The 19,194-nt window shown below is 44.7% G+C and overlaps 3 protein-coding genes across 3 annotated transcripts in view; all 3 read right to left on the bottom strand.

Moving 5' to 3' along the window:
• Window positions 1-5,424: 5,424 nt before the first annotated feature.
• Window positions 5,425-9,549, bottom strand: PFICI_06853 (uncharacterized protein; the record flags this gene model as incomplete). The annotated part of the gene is made up of 2 exons (XM_007835434.1): window positions 5,425-6,957; window positions 7,012-9,549. The coding sequence occupies 2 exons, from the start codon at window positions 9,547-9,549 to the stop codon at window positions 5,425-5,427; spliced, it is 4,071 nt and encodes a 1,356-aa protein (XP_007833625.1).
• A 6,356-nt stretch (window positions 9,550-15,905) lies between these two features.
• On the bottom strand, window positions 15,906-16,821 carry PFICI_06852 (uncharacterized protein; the record flags this gene model as incomplete). Its single annotated transcript, XM_007835433.1, has 2 exons — window positions 15,906-16,465; window positions 16,611-16,821. The coding sequence occupies 2 exons, from the start codon at window positions 16,819-16,821 to the stop codon at window positions 15,906-15,908; spliced, it is 771 nt and encodes a 256-aa protein (XP_007833624.1).
• Window positions 16,822-17,691: 870 nt separating this feature from the next.
• PFICI_06851 (uncharacterized protein) overlaps window positions 17,692-19,194 on the bottom strand; it is a gene marked incomplete at both ends in the record, with an annotated part of 2,342 nt that continues 839 nt past the window's right edge. Inside the window, 3 exons of the mRNA XM_007835432.1 lie at window positions 17,692-18,185; window positions 18,250-18,556; window positions 18,711-18,863. Coding sequence (XP_007833623.1) covers window positions 17,692-18,185; window positions 18,250-18,556; window positions 18,711-18,863 — 954 coding nt within the window. The remainder of the gene's footprint in view (window positions 18,186-18,249; window positions 18,557-18,710; window positions 18,864-19,194) is intronic.

Genomic DNA, 19,194 nt, shown 5'->3' with positions numbered 1-19,194 from the left:
AATTAAAACTATTTAGATTTTTGCCGTTATAATAGCAAATATTAATTAAGCGCTAAAAATTAAAAAAAAAACGACTTTTTCCGAAATAACCGATACGTTACCTTTTTAGCTTAAATATTACGCTTTTTTATTTATAAATAATAAATAAATAAAGCTTTTATTTTATTAATCCGGAGCAAATTATATAATTACCTTATTTAAAAATAAATAAAGCAAAATTCGGGAAATTTTATAAGGATTTTTATACGGTATATTTAAAAATAAATTATTTATTTTTAGGAAAATACTTACTAATTACCTAAATAAAAATTAAATTAAGGCTAGCAATTCTTTCGGAAAAACCCCTGTATTTTTTATAAAAAAACCCGGAAAAGGTCTTTATTTTTATATAAATTACCGAGCTTTAAACGCTATTATAAAAAAAAACCGCTATTTTTTTCTTTTTATTAGGGAAACCTTACGTTTTTTTTTAAAAGTTAAATAATTTATTAAAATTAATATTAGGGCCGCTTTTTATAAAATAAAAATTAAAAAAAGAAATAAATAAAAAACCGTTTTTTATATTCGCTTTAGCTTATTTAAATAACTAATAATGCCTTTTAAACTAACGGGAGCCTTAGCTATTTTTTAAAGGTTTATTAATATTACGTTATAAAAATACCTAAACGATTTTTATTTTGCTTATTTAAACGACGTTTTAATTTATTTTAACGGCGATTACGTAAATTATATATTAAAAATAAATAAAATCTTTATTAAATTAAATAAAGCTAGGCTTTACTTCGATTTTAAAAAATACGAATTCGCTATTATTTAAATTAAATATTTAAAATTTATTATTTATACCGGAAAAAAAATTAAAATTAACCTTAAAAAAATAAAGGCTATTAAAAAATAAAAAGCTTTTATTAGCATAAAAAAAATTTATAATTTTATAAGCTTTGCGAATTTTTATAAAAAGTTTATCCTTTAATTTAGCAACGTTATAAAACTTTTATTAGCCTTATTTAAAAAATCAGCATTTTAAAAATAAAAATTAGCTAAAAAATATAATTTTAAAATTTTTAAAAAGCTTTTTATTATTATATTTATCCTAGCGATATAAAATAAAAAGCGTAAAACGGTAATTAAATATAATTATTTTAGCTAAGCCTTAAAAAAAGCCTTTTTATAAATTAATAATAAAAAAAATTATATTTTATAGCCTTTTTTTTTAAACGATTAAACCTAATCGAAATTAATTATAAAATTTATAATAAAAAATTACTCGTAATTATCCGCTATTTAAAAAAATAAAAAAAAAACTAAAAAGCTTAGCTAAACCTTTTAAAATTTTTACGGATTATAAAAACTTATAATATTTTATTATTAAAAAGAATTTAATTAAAAAGCAAATTCGATAATTTTTAATTTTATCCGAATTTAATTTTTAATTATAATTCCGTATAAAAAAAAAAGGCGGCAAATTTAATGCTTTTAGCCGTTTAAAGCAAAACCTCCTTAAAAAGGTCGATAACCCGAAATTAAAATTTCGCCGCTTATAATTCGTTAAAAATAAATAACTTTTATTTATTATTATATTTTCCGAAAATGCTAAATATATTTAAGCATTAATCGGTATAATGCCTTTATACCTTAAGCCTATAAAATAAAAATTATTAGGCGTAAAACGAAGCTATCGAATTCCCGAAAATAAAAATTTATTTCCTAAAGCTAAATTATAATTATTTTAAAATAAAGCTATAATATAAAATATTAATTTTATTAATTTATACCTTATAATATAATTAAAAGCGTATATATTTCCGCCCGGGTTATTTAAAAAAAATATAATATTAAAATATTAATTGCGGAATATAAATTAAACCCTAAAAGCGCCTTTTTATTCCGAAAAAAATTGCTTATCCTAAATTAAAAACCTTTCTAAATTGCATTTATATAAAAAATTTACGATTTATTTATTACCGGCCACCTAAAAAAAATAATATTTTTACAATAATATTAAAGCATTTTTATTAGCCGGGAATATTTAAAATAATACGGAAATTTTATATTAATTACGATATTTATAAGCGCTTTAAAATTTAGCGCGAAAAAAAAAAGCGGCCTTTTAGCCTTTTTTTTTATATTAAACCGGTTTTATTCGGAATTTTTTATCGATTTTATAACGGAGCTTTTTGCGAAAAAGAAAAAAAACCCTTATTTTATAATAATAATCGTAAATCGTTTAGCAAAAATAATTATAATAAAAAGTATAAATATTATAAAAGCGCCTAATTACGCTTGGCGTTTTATTAATTATTATTAAAAATTTTACGGTTTTTTTTAAGCTATTATTTTTAATAAAAAATCGAATTAAATAAGCGATTTTTAGGTTTATTTATATAAAATTATAAATATTAAAAAAAAGTTATTTATAGCCTTTTACCTAAAAATTAACGGTTCGATTAAGCGTATAAATTAAAAAATTTAATTATATTTTAAAGCTTTTATTTTATATATTTAATATAATTAGCCCGAATTTTTCCCTTTTATTATATTTATTATTAATAACCGTAATACTTTAATCGGCGCTAATTTTTTTTTTAACCTATAAATATTATGCTAAATTTATAAAGCAAATATTTCCGCTATAAAAGCTTTTATAAAAAATAAATAAAAAGCAAATTAAAAAATTCGTAAACCGATAAAAAAAAGCTAAAATTTAGCTTAAGCTATAATAATAGCTATATAATAAAAAATAAAAAATACGGCAAATAAAAATAAAAAATTATAAAAACGATTTAAAGCTAAAAATTTAATATAGCTTAAGCTTAAAAATTTAAAAATATTATAAATATTTAAAAAGCTATTTTAAATTAATATAAAATATAAAATTAGCAAAATTATTAGTTTATAAATAATTAAATTAAACGTACCTAATAAAATTTAGCTATAATTTTACGTAAATTTATTACGGAAAGCAAACGAAAATCCCTTACCGTTATAAAAAAGCAAAAATTAATAGCCGTTTTTAATATTTAATAAAAAACTTTTATAAAAAAAATAAGTTATTAAAAGGATTTTCCGTATAAAGCGGCATTTTATAAAACGAAAATTTAAACGGAAATTATTAATAAAATAGCAAAATTACGTAAAACCTACCTAGCAAACCCAAATTATATTCGATAATATATAAGCTTTAAATAATTTTAAAGCCCGATTTAGCGTAAATAACGGAATAAATAAAAAAAAAAGGCTAAAATAAAGCCTTTAGTAAAAAAAAAATAAAAAATTATTATTAAAATAATTAAAAATAAGCAATTAGCAAAAGCTTAAAAAAAAAAGCTAGCTAAAAAAAAAAAGGTCGAAAATCTAATTAATAAAATGCTTTTACCTCCCGTCGGAATTTAGGATTAAATTTTTAATTTATTTATATTTTCTTATTTTTATTCGAAAAAAATATTAAAAATTTCCTTATTTATTTAAAAAAAATACCGGCTATATAAAATAGCCGGTTACGCATTTTTCGATATCGAATTAATTAATTAGGCACTTCCCGATAAAGGCTTTAATATTTTAAATATACCCGGATAGCGTTTTTTTTTTATATTAAAAAAATAACGGCTTATTAATAATTATTAAAAACCCTACGTTTTAAATTTTTTATTTGTAATAAAAAACGTATTATAGCTAAAAAAATCTCGGGTTTTATAATAAAAACTACGGAAAAAAAGCGTTATATAAAGCAATTAAAGCATAAGCGGCTATTATAGCTTAATAATTAAAAGGGGAGTTTTCAGAAATCTAAGGTTTAATTCCCCGAAAAGCCCGGAAAAAAGGTAATATTACGGGTACACCCGATTTTCGGCACCGGATATATAGTTAATCCGGTGCCTAAATAGGTTATAATAGAATCTGCGCATAAAAAATAGCTTTTTTTTATTTAAGCTAGTTTATAGACTATATCTGGCTATAATTGCGTGACTGCACGCACTTAGTGAGCCCATCACAGAAAAAGAGGCTCTGCTGCCTCCGCCACACTTAGCCGTGATCCACTCTCGATTTGCCTCCTGATCGAACGTCACGTCACTTCTTTCTCGACATCATGCGTTTTTTTTCTCCCTTGGTTCTGTTTGTCTGCCTTTCTGCGAGAGATTTCAACCTGAGAGATCGAAAGAGGTGAATTCAATAGACATCACATCCACCAGCACAAGACTTTTTGATACAGGAGTCTGTCAATCATGCGGCCGGCCGTGCTCGTTGGTCGATCGACATTAGATCACCCAATACAGCTAAGCACTTCCAATCGTGTGGATCTCCCGCAATATCCCAAGTGACCCCGTTGTAATAACATCACATCGGTAGTCGGTTGTCAATCCCGAGACTTCTTTTTTGTAATACCGCATGTCGGATGAGCTTGATGGACTTTTGTGTAGTCCTTTGACTCAAGCTCTTCGACAGCATGGTCTTTTTGAAGAACAGTGCACATGTCAATCTTCCGATTCCGCAAAATGACCCGGGAACCCCGTATTGACAGACAGATTACTGCGGTCCTTGTCAAAGAATATGGTCAATTCCAACGATGGACTTGTACCTTCATCCAACACACCATCACACTCAAAAGTTGGGCTGAGATGAGGTGCAAGTGGTGCAAACTCAATTGTTGCCTATGTCAGCTAGACCGCGGCTGTTGCACCATCTCAGCCTTATTCTCTTGACTTTACTACAGTAGTAATACAGACCGACCATCTGATAAGCAATGGTGTCGGTCGGAGCACATCCTAAACAGGCAACCCGGCTGTCACCCTACTATACTCGAACCTCGACAACAAGTCACACATACTACACCATTTTTTAGCTACACTGTCAGAAAGTCGGAACGATTTTGTCTCTACCCGAGCGTGATACACACAATGCCTTTACGTATTTTGTACTTCACGTCAAATAGTGCTCAGGAACATGCAAATTCTTGTTCATTTTTTCTCAATTCATTTCATCCATGGCTATTTATCACCCCAATCCCAATGACAAACGCAATCGGATTCTATCTGCCCTTATTTTCGAGATCCGATACTTGGGGATCCTTTTTCTTATCCTGGTACAATACTCAACAAATTTTTGGTTGCAAATGTCGGAAATGATTTCCGGTGCTCAGAACACAAGAAGAAAAGTGTCGTCGTGGTATCAATCGATCTGCTCTCAAAAAAACAGAGATACAAAGTTGATCATGTGCCGTCCAATATTGGCACGTATAGAGACAATCGTAAAGCGTACTCGGTACAGCCTATTAAAGCACTCTTTCGAGGCCAATGCAGCCCCAGCCATTTTTGCCGGGTGGTAGGTGAAGAAACAAATGTGTTCGTGTAGTGTTCGTGATGCAAAGAAAGATGCTGAAAAGCAAACAAGTTTGTACATGAAGCAGATTTTTTTGAAACGCAGAAATTAGTATACAGATTTCTTGCGTCGCTCAAAGACTCGTGAAAATCCGCTGCTAGACTTTTCTTGGGATTGAGCAACTGGTGAAGCCATGGTTGACGGTGGAGGCTCGGAGTCCCGGAGGAAACTTGCAAGGTCTGAGGTTCTTCCCAACCCAGCTGAAGACGAGGCATCTCTCGGTTCGTACTTCTTCATCAGAACACGACCGCCGGATGGGTTGTTGTTGACCCGTGGTGCGGGAGGCTGGATGCTGCCATAGGAAGTAGCAGCGCCGCTAGGAATGGTGACATTGATGGGCGTGTAACCTCTAGGGTTGCCTCCTTGGCTGCTCACAGCCCTGGGCTGGTTTGTGCTGATCCCGTTACTCTTTGCGGCGGAAGATGAGTTACCGCCGGCTGATCTGAGTCTGGAAATGAGATTCGGAGCACTGGCCTTCTTCTTGGGCATGGCTTGTGAGGTAACAAATGGTCGAGGCGGCGAAGGTGCGCTCGGGGGTTCACAATTGTTGAGGAAGTCAATCAGGCTCTCTTCCTTCCTCGGCTTGGGTCGTGGAGCCAAATCGAGATCGAAATCGTCATCGTCATCGACAAGTTCTTCCTCCTTGATGTGGTTTACTCCTTGTGTTTCAACTCTTCCTAAACCGTCGCCCTCGAGCTCATCGAACTCATCTTCCTCATCGCTGAAATCGATGGCGTACGGGTCACGGACCCTGCGCTGCTTGCGCTTGGGCATCATGTCGTCATCATCAAAGTTGTTGGAGTACTGAGCTGGCTTATTGGCCTTGTTCAATAGAGCACTATTCGAATTGATCGAAGATGGGAGCGAAGTATCAGTAACGGTCGTAGAAGCACGACTGTGACGAACATCAGGGATGACGGCATCGACTGCTTTGCCTCCTCCGGCACCCGACATTTGCATCTGGTCAGAGTCCATGGTCGTACGGAAAGGCGCCACATTTCGTGGGATCCGTGGGTTGTTGCCTGCATTGGGAGGACCTCTTCGGATAAAGTCGATCAGATCTGAGCTCTCATTGGAAGCACTGACTGCAGCATCTCGGGCTTGGAGGCGGGCCCTGTTCACCGAGCCTTGGCGTGAACGGTTCAGCTCAACGCTGGCACTTGGGGCAACGGTACCGCTGGCGCTTCTGCCATGCGCTGCATGGCTAGGCGGAGCTTTTGCAGGTGCCGGCTTTCCTCCAGGGGGGCCTGTAGAGCGTATGAAGTCGGCAAAGTCTGCCACCGATTCACGGGGGACCCTGGCGTCTCGAGCCTGAGCTGAAGCGCGATTATGATAGTTGCCCATAGATACCGGTGGTGCACGAGGAACAGGCCCAGTAAGCTTGCTTGCCTTGCCCACGGACTGATTTTCCATGGGGTGCGAACCCAGAGGATGCGAGCTCAAACCAGTAGCCTTCGAGACGGACATGGATCTTTTAATGGACATGGATGACGAGGAGCGGGGCTGCTCTGAAAGTTTTACATCCTCACTCCTGCGAGACTTGTGATGCGAAGTTGGGCCACCGTTCGTCTGTCGCTGAACCTGTGCTAGTTATTAGACACATCCTCAGGTAATCAAAAGGGTATTGCAACTTACAGGATCCATGTTACGCATGTTTTCTGGTGTCAAAGTGTATTGAATCGTTTGGTCATTCTGCAGAAGCTCTTCGAAATTCTTGGTAATATCTTGAGGACGGTGCTGGGAGCCGTCTTCTGAGCTACGCATTGGCTTGTACTTGTTGGATGATGACGAGGATGGCGAATCATTGAGCTTCGTAGGAGCAGCCCTGGCAGACTCGGGAGAACCAGGAGCGCCTGGCTGGTTTCGGTCTGCAGATCGCTTGCGTGTGTAGGTAGGCGAAGCAGGAGCCGGTGCGCTTTGTTCAGGGACCACTGGCATTCGTGGCATTCTATGGTGTTCGGGAGCCCTATCGGGTATTTCTGGTTTGTTGGAGTCGAGGTCAAGGAATGACCTGCCTGCATTCGACTGATTCCGGGCGCTTGCCTTCATGCCATATGCCGCAGGGGCAGACGTGGGCCCCATGCGAGAACTTGCAGCGGGGACAGCATTAGAAACTGGTGGCTTGAAAGATTCGTATGTGCTCGTTTGAGGGTGAGAGTAGTCTCGAGCGTTTCGATATTCGAGAGCCCCTTCTGCAGGAGCGGCACCAGCAAGGGCATTTTTGATCGCTCTCGCAGTCAGATTATCTGGAGATGCTCGCTCTTCAGCAATCGGAGGAGTAGAGGACGTAGGCCGAGAGGGTGGCACGTCGGAAGTATCCACAGAGCCTGCCCTCGACTTGATGCTTGGTGTTCGGGGACTCTGCACGTCAATGACACGAACAGAACGTAGACTGTTTGAACGGGCAGGCAATTTGATGGACAGGGGCCGTCCAGACTCGGGGACAGAGGGTGAGCTTCGGCCGCCAATGGAACCGTTGATCGAGACCCGCGACGAAGTCATAATCTCAGGCTCTTCGCCAAAATCGTCAATTTCGTCTTCATCAATTGGCGTTGGTTCAGGTTCGGTTTGGGGTGCACTTCCTTGTACCATAGCTGCAACACCTGCAACGGCTGCTGCACCAAGTGCTGCGGCAGTCGAAACAATTGCAGAGACTGGACTAGGCTCAACCGCTGCTGATCTGCCATCAAGATAGTCTGTACTCGAGGTGTCAAGCGGGGACACGCCGTCCTCGTTGACTTGCCTCTCTACCTTGAGCCCAGATACATCCGCCGCCTTGTTCACATCAGTGACAACAACGTCTGTGTCGTTATCGTCAACCTTGACTGCGATGGGTGACTTGTAAGGCAAAGCAGCGGGTGTGGGGACCGAACTGGAGCGTCTCCGTGTCTTCTGGGCTGGAGCCTGGGGCTCGGACAATCCCAGAGCTGGAGAGGCCTGATAGGCCAGGGCTGAGAAGAACATGAGACTCTTGGGTCTCGGTGCTAGGCTGATGGCGTCTTCGTCGCTCTCGAGGTCGCTATCCTCGTCGTCGCTGTATGCCACCAAGCCAGGAACCTCTATTTCGGCAACGTCATTGGAGCCAATAGGCAATGGTATCTGAGACGGCCTTGGCTTAACGTTGCTATCCTCAGCTTCTCTAGGCATGGACTCTTCCAGCGGAGTGGCCAGTGACTGCATTGCATCCGTGGCAGCGCTGCCGCGTCTACTGTGCGTTGCGCTGCGAATGGAGTTGCGTCCAAAATTAGGTTCGGTAGGGGATCGTATTCTCTTTTTCCAGGAACGCCACAGCCTACCGAGTGTGCGGTCCAATGCAACGCGTTCCATGTCAAGCTCCTCCACAACGATTCGTTCCGACTCGTCCCCAGAGGCCCGTGTGCCGTCCTTGAGGTCCTTCTCATATCTCATCCGCAGGCGGTTCAGGGCGGCTTGGCCGGCAACGATTAGCACTTGTTCGCCCATGAACTCGAGAATCGAAGTCAAAAAGATAGCCACAGCAGGCGACACAGCGCTCTCGGGATGATCATCGCCATCTCCTACTCCAAGATGTTCTTGTTCCATGTGGTAATCTTCGTCCTCCTCTTCCATATCGCCAAGGGACGAATATACCATGCATCGAAGTCTGGTCCGCTTCCAAACCAGCTCCAAGTCCCAGTCATCTGGGGATCCCGTAATGGCAGATTGCACAAGGTCATCAACCTCGCCCCCGCCCAGATATTCGTTGAGTTCATCATCGGCGGCGCTAATGGCATCTTTGGCCAGCTTTGGTTTCAGGACCTCACTCACGGCAGGACGGAGTGCAGCCAAGGATGTCGAGCCAGCGACGCCAATAATGTTAAACAGCAATTGATCGATAAAGTTGTTGGCGAGTTGAAGAGCATTGACAGTGACCATGGCGGTCTCGCTCGAAGGCTCAATACCAAATTGGTCAAACCATGCTTCCGAGGAGCTATCGCAGTCGCTTGTGACAATTTGCGAGGCAGCGGATGCGGCTATAAAAGCCGCCTCCGGCGTCACAGCAGACGGCGGGGACATTAGGCTGTGCGCTATGGTAGACGGTCGGTCGCTGGACAGACTCTGAGTTCGCGATCGGACATTTCGTGGGCTCTGGAGGGGAAGAGGCGAGCCGGATACATTGGTATCAGCGCCCGCGGTGGGCATCATCAGCGACATGATTATTATAAGGGCGGGTGGTCCTCCCGCCGAGCAGTGCCCAGACCAAGGTTGAACAGCAGATTTCGGATGCTACGAGAATGTCGTGGCTGTGTTGAAGGCGCACCAAGCAGGATTCCTATCAGCAGATTAGACGGATGCACCTTGCATGGTCAACGGCGGCAGAATGCATTTCAAATCATTGCAAGCAGTCTTGAGCGAAAGAAGAAACGAAGGAACGCGAATTGGAAGGCGGCAAGCAATCGGGGAGCTGAGACAGTTGCGGGCACCAGCTGGGATTGCCTGTCGGGTGAGTGAATGTTGCATTAAAGGATTGACGGGCATGCGACACATGCGTGTAGCGGCGGGCTGCGGATCGCCAATACTGAATGAGTGGGTGGGCAGTCAGGTAGGCAAGGTAGGTTTGCGAGATCCTTCCAAGACGCAAAGTGTTGCTAATCCGGGAACAAAGCAGCATGTCAATTTCACACCGGGCGTGCTGCCGATGGATGGATGCTCTTGCCACGGAGTAATGCTGACATGAGGTGAACCAGTCCGGCTGCCATTTGGCCCACGTTATTGGCATCAACGTGACCGTTTACTGCAGAGTCTATTGTGTGAAAACCCAATCTAAGACACGAGAACCTTGACGAGATCCCGAGGGCGTGGTACAAAGCTCATGAATAGATATGGATGGGCCTCAAACAGAGCTCAGCTCACAGCGGAGCAGCAACAGATCAACGGCTGCACATCAGTGCCCACAGGTCCGATTCACAGCCATCCAAGAATAGCCAGAAGAGAGCAAGGGATCATGATGCAGCACATATGTAGGAACGAGCAGGAAAAAGCAATCGCATAGCGGAAGTAGAGAAAAAGCAAAGAGTAAACTCACACTATCGACGCCGATGTCGCGCGATCCGACAGCGATTGTTGGTGCTGCGCAGGTGGGAGATAGGTATTATTATTTGACTTTGTTGGATGCGATTAGCAGCAACGCATCTTGCCGGCGATAAGAGGAACAAGCAAAGGATCGATCGAAGGTGAAGAGAGGGAGAGTAAAAGAAGACAGCAAACAAGGGAAGCTGCGTTGAATTGAGTTCTCGGCGCCCGGTTAGAACGACTGACTGGAAGGAGATTAGGAAAATCTTTGAAGGATCAGACCGAGTTGGTGTTGATGATGCCGGGTAAATGGTAGGATTGGGTGGTGGGAGTAAAGGGTTCATGAGTTAAGGTTCCAGGCAAGCCAGGAGGGCCGCTGGCTCACTAGCGCGCTGTACGATTAAAATGGAGACGCGAGCCAAGGGCGATCTAATCCAAACTTGGGGGTCCCTGGCGGGTCTCTATTCTTTGATTCTGGTGCCTCGACCCCTGGACCGGGGTTGTATGCAAGATTGCACATGGCTCTGAATGGATTACTAGTACTACTACTTTAGAACATGTCCCATTTCTACGTGTATGGTGTGTTTTCTTCTTTCTCTTAGCAAATGGTCCTAGTTCGAGGTTGATGGGCCTTTGCATGTACACAGTAAGCTGGATACTAGCTAGCAAGAAATCCAAGAGAGATAAATAGGTATGTGATATACCTTCTTTGATCCCTTGAAGTAAGAAAGGTTCACTACTACCCATGGACCTAGTACCTACTGTGTATAGCAATGTGGACTACCGACTTGCCCATCTGTATGTTTCATACACGGATGGGGCGCAACGAGGTAATAAATGTATCGAGCGCAACGTTGACAGGCCCCCAAGCAATTCGCTTCCATCATGATAAGTCAACTAAGTCGGATCTACATGGTACTTCTTCAGCGAACACTTTCTTTCCTCAAATGTTCGATTTATATGCTGGGTTGACACGGTAAACTTGGGGGCAGTTTCGGTGTGCAAGCGGAATCCGCTCCTGTACGACACGAAACGCTTGCAACACTACGTAGTTACCACGAGTCGATCTGGTGACCGCCTGCAAGTGAGAGAGGCAGGCAGGCAGGCAAATTCCCAGTATCGTGGTCTTGGAGACGGATTGGATCGCCTGATGAACAGAGATAGCTCGCACTTTGCAGGTACGACTTTTTAGATAGCCTACAAGTACTAGACAGTAGATCCGCGCTACTTTTCAGGCCGGTTCTTGCAGTAGAATGGCCTTTGTGCGAGCCGGCAGACTGTCAGTCAGATCACAAACTCCGGGTTTTTTCTGCTCCCCACGTTGGTTTGCAGCGGAAATTATGAAGGCATGGCCTAGATCCGAGGGTCAGACCCGGATCGAAACCTGACTCTGCGAACAACGGTTGTCTGGGTTCCCTGGGCAATCCGTAGATCAATCCTACACTTGACCATGCTCTTTTCCCCATGAACATCGCCCATATGCCGTCTTGTAATCATCCTGTTGCAAACGGTCGAGCTTGTCCAGGGGGGGGCGTCTCCATAGGTTCCTAAACATTGGGGTCTCTCATTCTACGCAAATGCGAGAGAGCAAGGTCAGCTTTCGGAGCTTCCAGTGATCCACAGGTTGATGGGCCTGCTTGCAGCGGCAATGGCCCCCCGATCAAGCAAAGTGGGTGGATGGACATGGGGGGCCCCCCAATCCTTACCTGCAGGTATAGCGAGGTGGAGCACTCTCGGAGGGCCAAAGTCCTGCAAAGTCCCACTAGTCCTGCAATGCCACCCCTAAACAAGGCAGGAAAATGGGAATGGGAGCAGAAATCGCCCGAGCCCATCCCATTACCTTGAGTATAATTCTTTGAGTGTATTGTTCACACTTCCGTCATCGATTATCAATTCTGTTAACCTTCTACTCGTTCCTTCCGGCCGTCGAAACAAGCTCATTATACTTTGAGACATGGGAGGGGAGGTAACAAGTACCTACTTGGTAGAAGAGCTGAGATCTACTGGGTACCCATCAGGCCAGGGGACGATGACCATAGGGCTCATGTACGTAGAAATGCATTCGTGTAATGGTCTTGGACCGCGAACCACCAAGTCCTCTCTAGTCTGCCTGCTCTTCGTGGCAGTTGATCGACTCTGACATGTTCGTCAACCCGCCAGAAGCCCGCAGCTTCAGCTTTTCTTACATAGTACTCTGCATGAGTATATTGCCATGGTACCAACCATGAAAAATCTCCACTAACTGCGGCTGACCTCGTGCTATCCCGCTCTCAGCCCACCAAGCGAACCCCAAGGTTTTCTTGGTCGCCCAAAACGCACGAAGCACTTCGTGATCTGCAACTCTCACCACTCCGCACTCTTCATTCCGCCATCGCGGTTGTTACAGGATAGCCGTGCCTGGGAGCTAGGAAGGGAATGGGCCACATGCCACATGGCAATGCACGCCGGTCTGCCGCCTAGTGTTGATATCGCGTTCCCAGGAGCCGTGCGCATGGAGCAAAGCTGCTGCGTGTGCAGGAACCGCTCTACGAATAGTCTCGCAACGAGAAGAGCCCGTCTGCTTTCTAAGGGACTGCTGAGGCTTGTCTTTAATCTGGCAACGTCGATCCACCGGGCGCCATCTCACTTTGAGGTGAGCCAGCAAAAGGCCGGGTGCATGGCCGGCTTGATACGACTCGCGGGACGGCTATAATAATTACGACGAGCACAGGCATGACTAGAGGCTTGGGACTCGGGAGTCGGGAGAGGACAACCAATTCGTCCCGTTGATGCTTGAATGGCTGATTGCCTTACAACAACAACAACAACAACAACAACAACACCACCGCCCGTAGTGATTTATTATAGCCAGTGTCCCCTGGGGCCAATTCTTATTGGCTTACACTTCAAGGCTCCCTGGCAATGCGGCAAGGGGATGTTGAACAAGTCAGTTGAGATATACAATATAGAATAATATCTAGATCACGGTATCACCTATATACCTTACCTAGTGCAGGACAGTACTAGCAGCGTGACGTGCGGAACTGCCTGAAGAGTCCATCCAGCTGGCTCCTGCTAGCATGCAGCTACACTGCTACCTACCGTAGACCATGGCCGCTGGGAAGAAGAATTGTGAATTCAGATTGCGTTTCCCCTATCGCGCTGCCTTTTTAGTCGGGACGCTTATTACGAACATGGCACCCCACAAGGTCAGCCTTTTTGACACAGTACTAGGTACCTACATCCCTACTAAGGTAGGGTAGTTTGGCCGCCCGGCTGCTTTTGACAAAGTCGTCAACCTGCGAGATGTCATTCGTTGAAGCACTTTAATAACTGCTCAATCCGGCAGAGAAAACCGCCCCACAGATCTGCAGGCCACCGTTCTTTCTATTCCAGATCTACGGATAGGGGCAATTATTGATCACCGCTCGCCAGGCGACTGGCGATTGCTGAGCTGGTCCATGTGCCCTTTTTCAAAAAAGCTCAAAAGACCCGTTTTCTATTCTCAACGATGAGTCTTTGTCAGTTGGTGGGTGTTATGCAAGGAACTTTCGCGAAGACGATCAACAAGACAGATGGGTGCACCGGAAACACTGGTAACAAGGGATGGTCTGTCTATAATATCACACGAGATGATCGTCAGCTTCATCATCTTACTCATACCTAACCTGGCTGATTTCTCAGCATCTTGCAAAATGTGTGGAGGTCAATGAATGGAACAATCATTCGTCTCTTATTGCAAGAAACCTTCATGGTTCAGGGTCTTGAGATATGTGTGCGGATATGGGGCTTTTGCTCAGCTGCTACTTTCCTATGTGGCGCGCGTTCTAAGGGGGGGCCCACGATGGAGCACTTTAGAGAACACCATACATGATGCGGATTCGAGAACGCGCAGACGCGGCCACTCCGTCGCAGTGGATAGTGGATTATACATTCAAAGTCATGACATGTGCATGTGATGTGGGTTTTCAACATCCTCCAAAGATTGTCTACACAGTGAAGTCGTGAATGGCAAAGGCGCGTGTGCGCAGAACATACTGGCTGGTCTCCCACATTACACGATCCGAGCTCTCGGGACGTTTCGAAATTGCAGCTCTCGTGGGGCAACACACAGGGACCCTTCCCCCCAGTTAATTAATGAACAAAGGGCCCTGGCAACTTTGGATGGTCCAACGTCGTCAGCATTCGGTGCGCCTTGACCATCGCTTTCACATTATTCGCAATATATAATTTGTTCTTGTTGGGTCATCATTCAAACAAGATGGTATCACAAGATTTGGTTCATATGACTTCCTACTTCTTTTTGCCAGAGCGCTGGTGCGCCATGACGTCTGCAATCCAACATCAGCCGTTTTGACGTCGCCACATTTGGGTGTTGCTGCTGTTGCATCCAACCACCACTGCCACACCCACCATGCAGCAATTTGTGTGCAGGCGCCCATGGCGATGTGAGTCTTTCAAGTAGGAGGAGACTTTTTTTTTTTTTTCGGTGAATATGAGGATACCCGGGCAATAAGATCTTCGCCTCGCAGCTGCAGTATGCAATTGTCCTACACCAGACATATAACCACTTGGCCTTGGCCGCATACCGACTGATCGCCTCTGCGCACAATGGACGATGGAACACAAACCACATGGCCGTACAACAAAGAAGCTTATGCCCATAGCCGTCTCGCACGTCGCACCATGGCATCAATGAAGGTTGGATTTAGAAAAAGTTCAATTTCCGAATCCCATCTTCTGTGGAACCCCAGCCCATCGAAATGGACGCTTCGTGCCGCCCTTTACTCGGTCGCTATGATGATATTCTCTGATTCGCCCGGTATTCCTTCTTGATGCTGTCATGAACCGACGAAGCGAAGGGAAGCGAGAAGGCCCAAGCGCCGGGCGTTATACTCGGAAGTCGTGTTCACGGACACCACGTCTTCTCTGCATTTAACAGTGTCAGTTCGTCCATTGGTCGCCAAACACCCGACGTTCTCGAGAATGCTAAAAACTCTTTTTCTCATGTCCTGCGGTTGACTCCGTTGCTGTCAAGAAAGAAAAAGCAAACCGGAACTGGGTCTTCCTCCGCGTGCGCCAACTTTCTCGCCGGAGCAAGCCGTGTCTCTCTCTACTCAGGGGTACGACCACGTCGTTTCTGCATGTCTCACCACCCAAATTGCATTCAACGCCCACGATGACTTATTCAACTGCCATTGAAGTTTAAATATGAGAAAGCGCGTAATGATACTTTGGCATGTCCAATCATTAGCAAGCCCGGGCCCCTAAGCGCTCAATATGATGCTTCAGGTCAAGAATAACCTCGAGGACCGTACTGGTGTGATCAGCGGGTGCCCAACGTATGTGTCAAAGCAACTGTTCGTCATTCACGTGGAAAGCTTGATGTCCCAAATAGTAAAGGTTCTTCTATCATGTACCTGTCTATAGGATTCTAGACTTGTGTGTCTTGGCTAAGCAATCCTTGTAACTTCCAAGTCTACAGCCATCTAATCTATCACCCATGAGAATGAAGCTCATTAATCCACCAGTCTAGCAAGGACCAGGCCGTCCCACAGAGGCAGCAAAAATGGTTCCAACCGAGGATTGGCCTTGACCGCGTCGTTGAACTCGCGCATCTTGCCAACATCGTCGTGCTGGCCCTTGTACTCCTCGCCCTCCGCGGCGCCGGGCTCGGTGGGCCGGTGCGGGTTCGCCGCCGAGTCGTCGGCCACGAGTCCGCGCCGGAGAGCATTATCGCCAATGAGCAGGCCGCCCTTGCGCAGGAGCCTCTGCGCCGCGGGGGCGCCCGCCGGCGACCGGTCGAGCACCGTCTGCAGGTACGCCACGTAGCCCGACTTTTGGGCGTCGACAAAGACAACGTCGTAGGGCTCGCCGCCGGGAGTCTCTAGGGCCGGTAGCGCAGCCAAAGCGTCGCCCACTTTGAGGGTGATGTTGCTCAGTGAGTTGGATGCAAAGGCTGCCTCGGCTCGCTGTGCAAACTCGGGATTGAACTCGAGGCCTGTCACGGTTCCCGAGGGCCCGACAGCGTGAGACCATGTCATTGTGGAAAACCCTAGGTAGACACCAATCTCGAGAACTACAGGATTAGTTAGCTCAGGCTGATGGTTGTAGACAATAAGAAAACTTGGTTCAGCGTGTATCAATATCATCCTACAACGTAGTACCATACATCTAGGCAGAAGATGGGAATTGGGGAACAGAACATGGGCAAATAGGCATACCTCTCTTGGCATCAATGAGTCTCGCAAGCCATACCAGAGAGCGCGCTTGGTATGTAGATATCATGAGATTACTGTTGGTATTGTTTCGGCAGACATCCGCATGATAGTCGATGAGCCATTTGGGCAGATCCAGCGAGTGCGCCTCGGAATACGTGGTCACGGCCTCAGCAACGGCATCATTGCTGTAGAGTATGGGCTTTGCGTCCTTCATTTTTGAGTCTGTGATGTGCGGATCAATCAAGTGTAATAAGGTGATGAGAGTATGTCAAGGACCTCGTCGTGTTGATATGAAGCTGTATAACCGAGAGTCCTAGAGATTCCGGAAGCGGGATGTGGAGTGGGTCAAGCGGCGAGGGGTCGTTCCTACTAGCTGAGGAACTGAAGAGTAAAGAACAAGATCATGTCCTGCCCATGATCTTTGGGTGAAATGCATTTATCTACTCAACTATATGGGACGCCATCACTATTCTCGGCCGTAAACATCTCATCTGGTGGCTTTATCCTTCGATCTCCGCAAGATCACCGCTTTGTAAATCCGGGTACGCTCGGCTCGGAGCTTTGATAGAATGACGGAATGTGGAGAGAAATGCGCGGCAGCCCACTTATTTGGTGATTATAGTAGGCATCTACACGTTGCGAGGCGTTTCTCGGATTATCCAAGGGGTCCAGACGCCATTCATCTAGCATGGATGTCATAAGGTGATATTTCACTACGGTTACTTTATCGTTATTCGTGTTGCATATGAGTTCGAGCTACTATATTTACATGTACCGACCGTAGGAATGATGAAGCGTGCAACGAGTGGTGCAATTATAGTAAGACATTCATACTCTTATCAAATCACCTAGATCATAGACTAAATCACAATCCGCGACGGTAATGTGAACAAAAAACAATCTAATATCTCTATTACTTTAAAATGAGTGTATGCTAACTCCTAAAGTCGTCCAGTCTAGCTTGTTTTCCAAATATAATTAAGAGTAGCTGATATGTAAAAATTCCAGTCCGAATAAAAAAATGATAAGCCGGATCAGATGGCTTTATTTCTTCGGCTCTCACGAAGACTTGTGGTTTGATTCATTAAAGCAGGACGGCAGCGGCCCCAAGAGCAGCCAACAGTCCACCTCTGAGCGCGGAATTGCTCCTTGCCGCCATGGCCGTGACAGCCATGAATGGGGTCACGGAGGGCTCAGATGACTCTGATGTAGTTGCAGCCTTTGACTTGGTGCTGGTAGTGGTCTCAAGAGGGCTGACGGGGTAGGTCGCGCCCGCAGATATGCTGGTCAGCTCGGGCTGCTCCTCAGAGGCGCCGCTGGATGTCGGCTGTGAAAGCTCAGAGCTTGGCTCTGGAAGAATGGTTGGCAGTGGAATGAGGCTTCCCTCGGGTATGCTAATGGAATCGGTGGGAGAAACAGAGACCTCAGAGTTCGGATCCGGAAGTATGGTGGGCAACGGATAAAGGCTTCCCGTTTCGGTCAAAGAAAACCCAGCCGTGTTTGAGTTTTGATCTTCGTTGTTCTGTGTCGAAGCAGTGTTGGCGGCAGATTCTTCAGAGGCGGATGCTGCGACAGTTTCTACAGAGAGATTAGAAGCAATATCAACCAACGCGGTAGTGGTTGGCAGGAGAGAAATTTGTACCAGAATAAGACGCAGTTTCGGCAACAGAGGTAGCAAGAGTTTCCTCCGAGGAAGTAGCAAAGATTCCCGTCTCAGAGGCAGAAATATTGTCTGAGGTGTACAGTGTTTCGCTACCAGCAGAGCCACCCGCAGCGCACGAGGCAGACTGGTCCTCGACAATAGTCGTTGTAGAGGTGATCACACTAAAGACAGTGATGGTGACGGTTGCTGATGCAGGGATCTCGGCGCTGGCGCTCAGGGAAGACGACCGGGATGAAAAGGTGGGTCTACCGGCAGTTGCACCGGCGGATGACTTGGTTCCGTTATCCTTAATCGATGTAGATACTGAGGCTGTGTTAGGATAAGTGTTCGAGCTCGAAACAGAAGCGGAAGGTAAACTGTAGGACGAGCTAGACGATGATCCGGAGCTCGAGCTGGCAGCCGTGCTAGATGCTGGACTTGAGGATGAGCTAGAAGACGACGTTGAGCTTGAAGTTGGACTCAAAGTTGAGCTTGAAGTTGGACTCAAAGTTGAGCTTGAAGTTGAACTTAAAGTCGGGCTGGAGGATGAGCTTGATGAAGATGAACTGGAAGACGAGATATATGGCGAGGATGATGTTGAGCTTGAAGATGGACTGGAAGATGAGCTAGATGAAGATGATGAAGTTGAGCTAGATGAAGTTGGACTGAAAGTGGAACTAAAGGAAGAGCTGGACGAGCTGGATGATGAAGTAGGAGATGAAGTAGAGTATGAACTGATTGACGAGCTGGAAGATGAGCCAGATTGTGTTGATGATGTCGAGCTAGATGAAGATGGACTAAAAGTCGATCCGAGTGAAGAGGATGAAGTCGAGCTCGAAGTTGTACTAGAAGTCGGGCTGGAGGACGAGCTGGAGGAAGAGCTGGACGAGCTGGATGATGAAGAAGATGATGAAGAAGAGGATGAAGAAGAGGATGAAGAAGAGG

The sequence above is a fragment of the Pestalotiopsis fici genome (assembly GCF_000516985.1).
Source record: "Pestalotiopsis fici W106-1 unplaced genomic scaffold PFICI_Scf_4, whole genome shotgun sequence".
NCBI lineage: Eukaryota > Fungi > Ascomycota > Sordariomycetes > Amphisphaeriales > Sporocadaceae > Pestalotiopsis > Pestalotiopsis fici.
The sequence above is the reverse complement of the archived record's forward strand: the minus strand, read 5'-3'. Positions and strand labels throughout refer to the sequence as shown.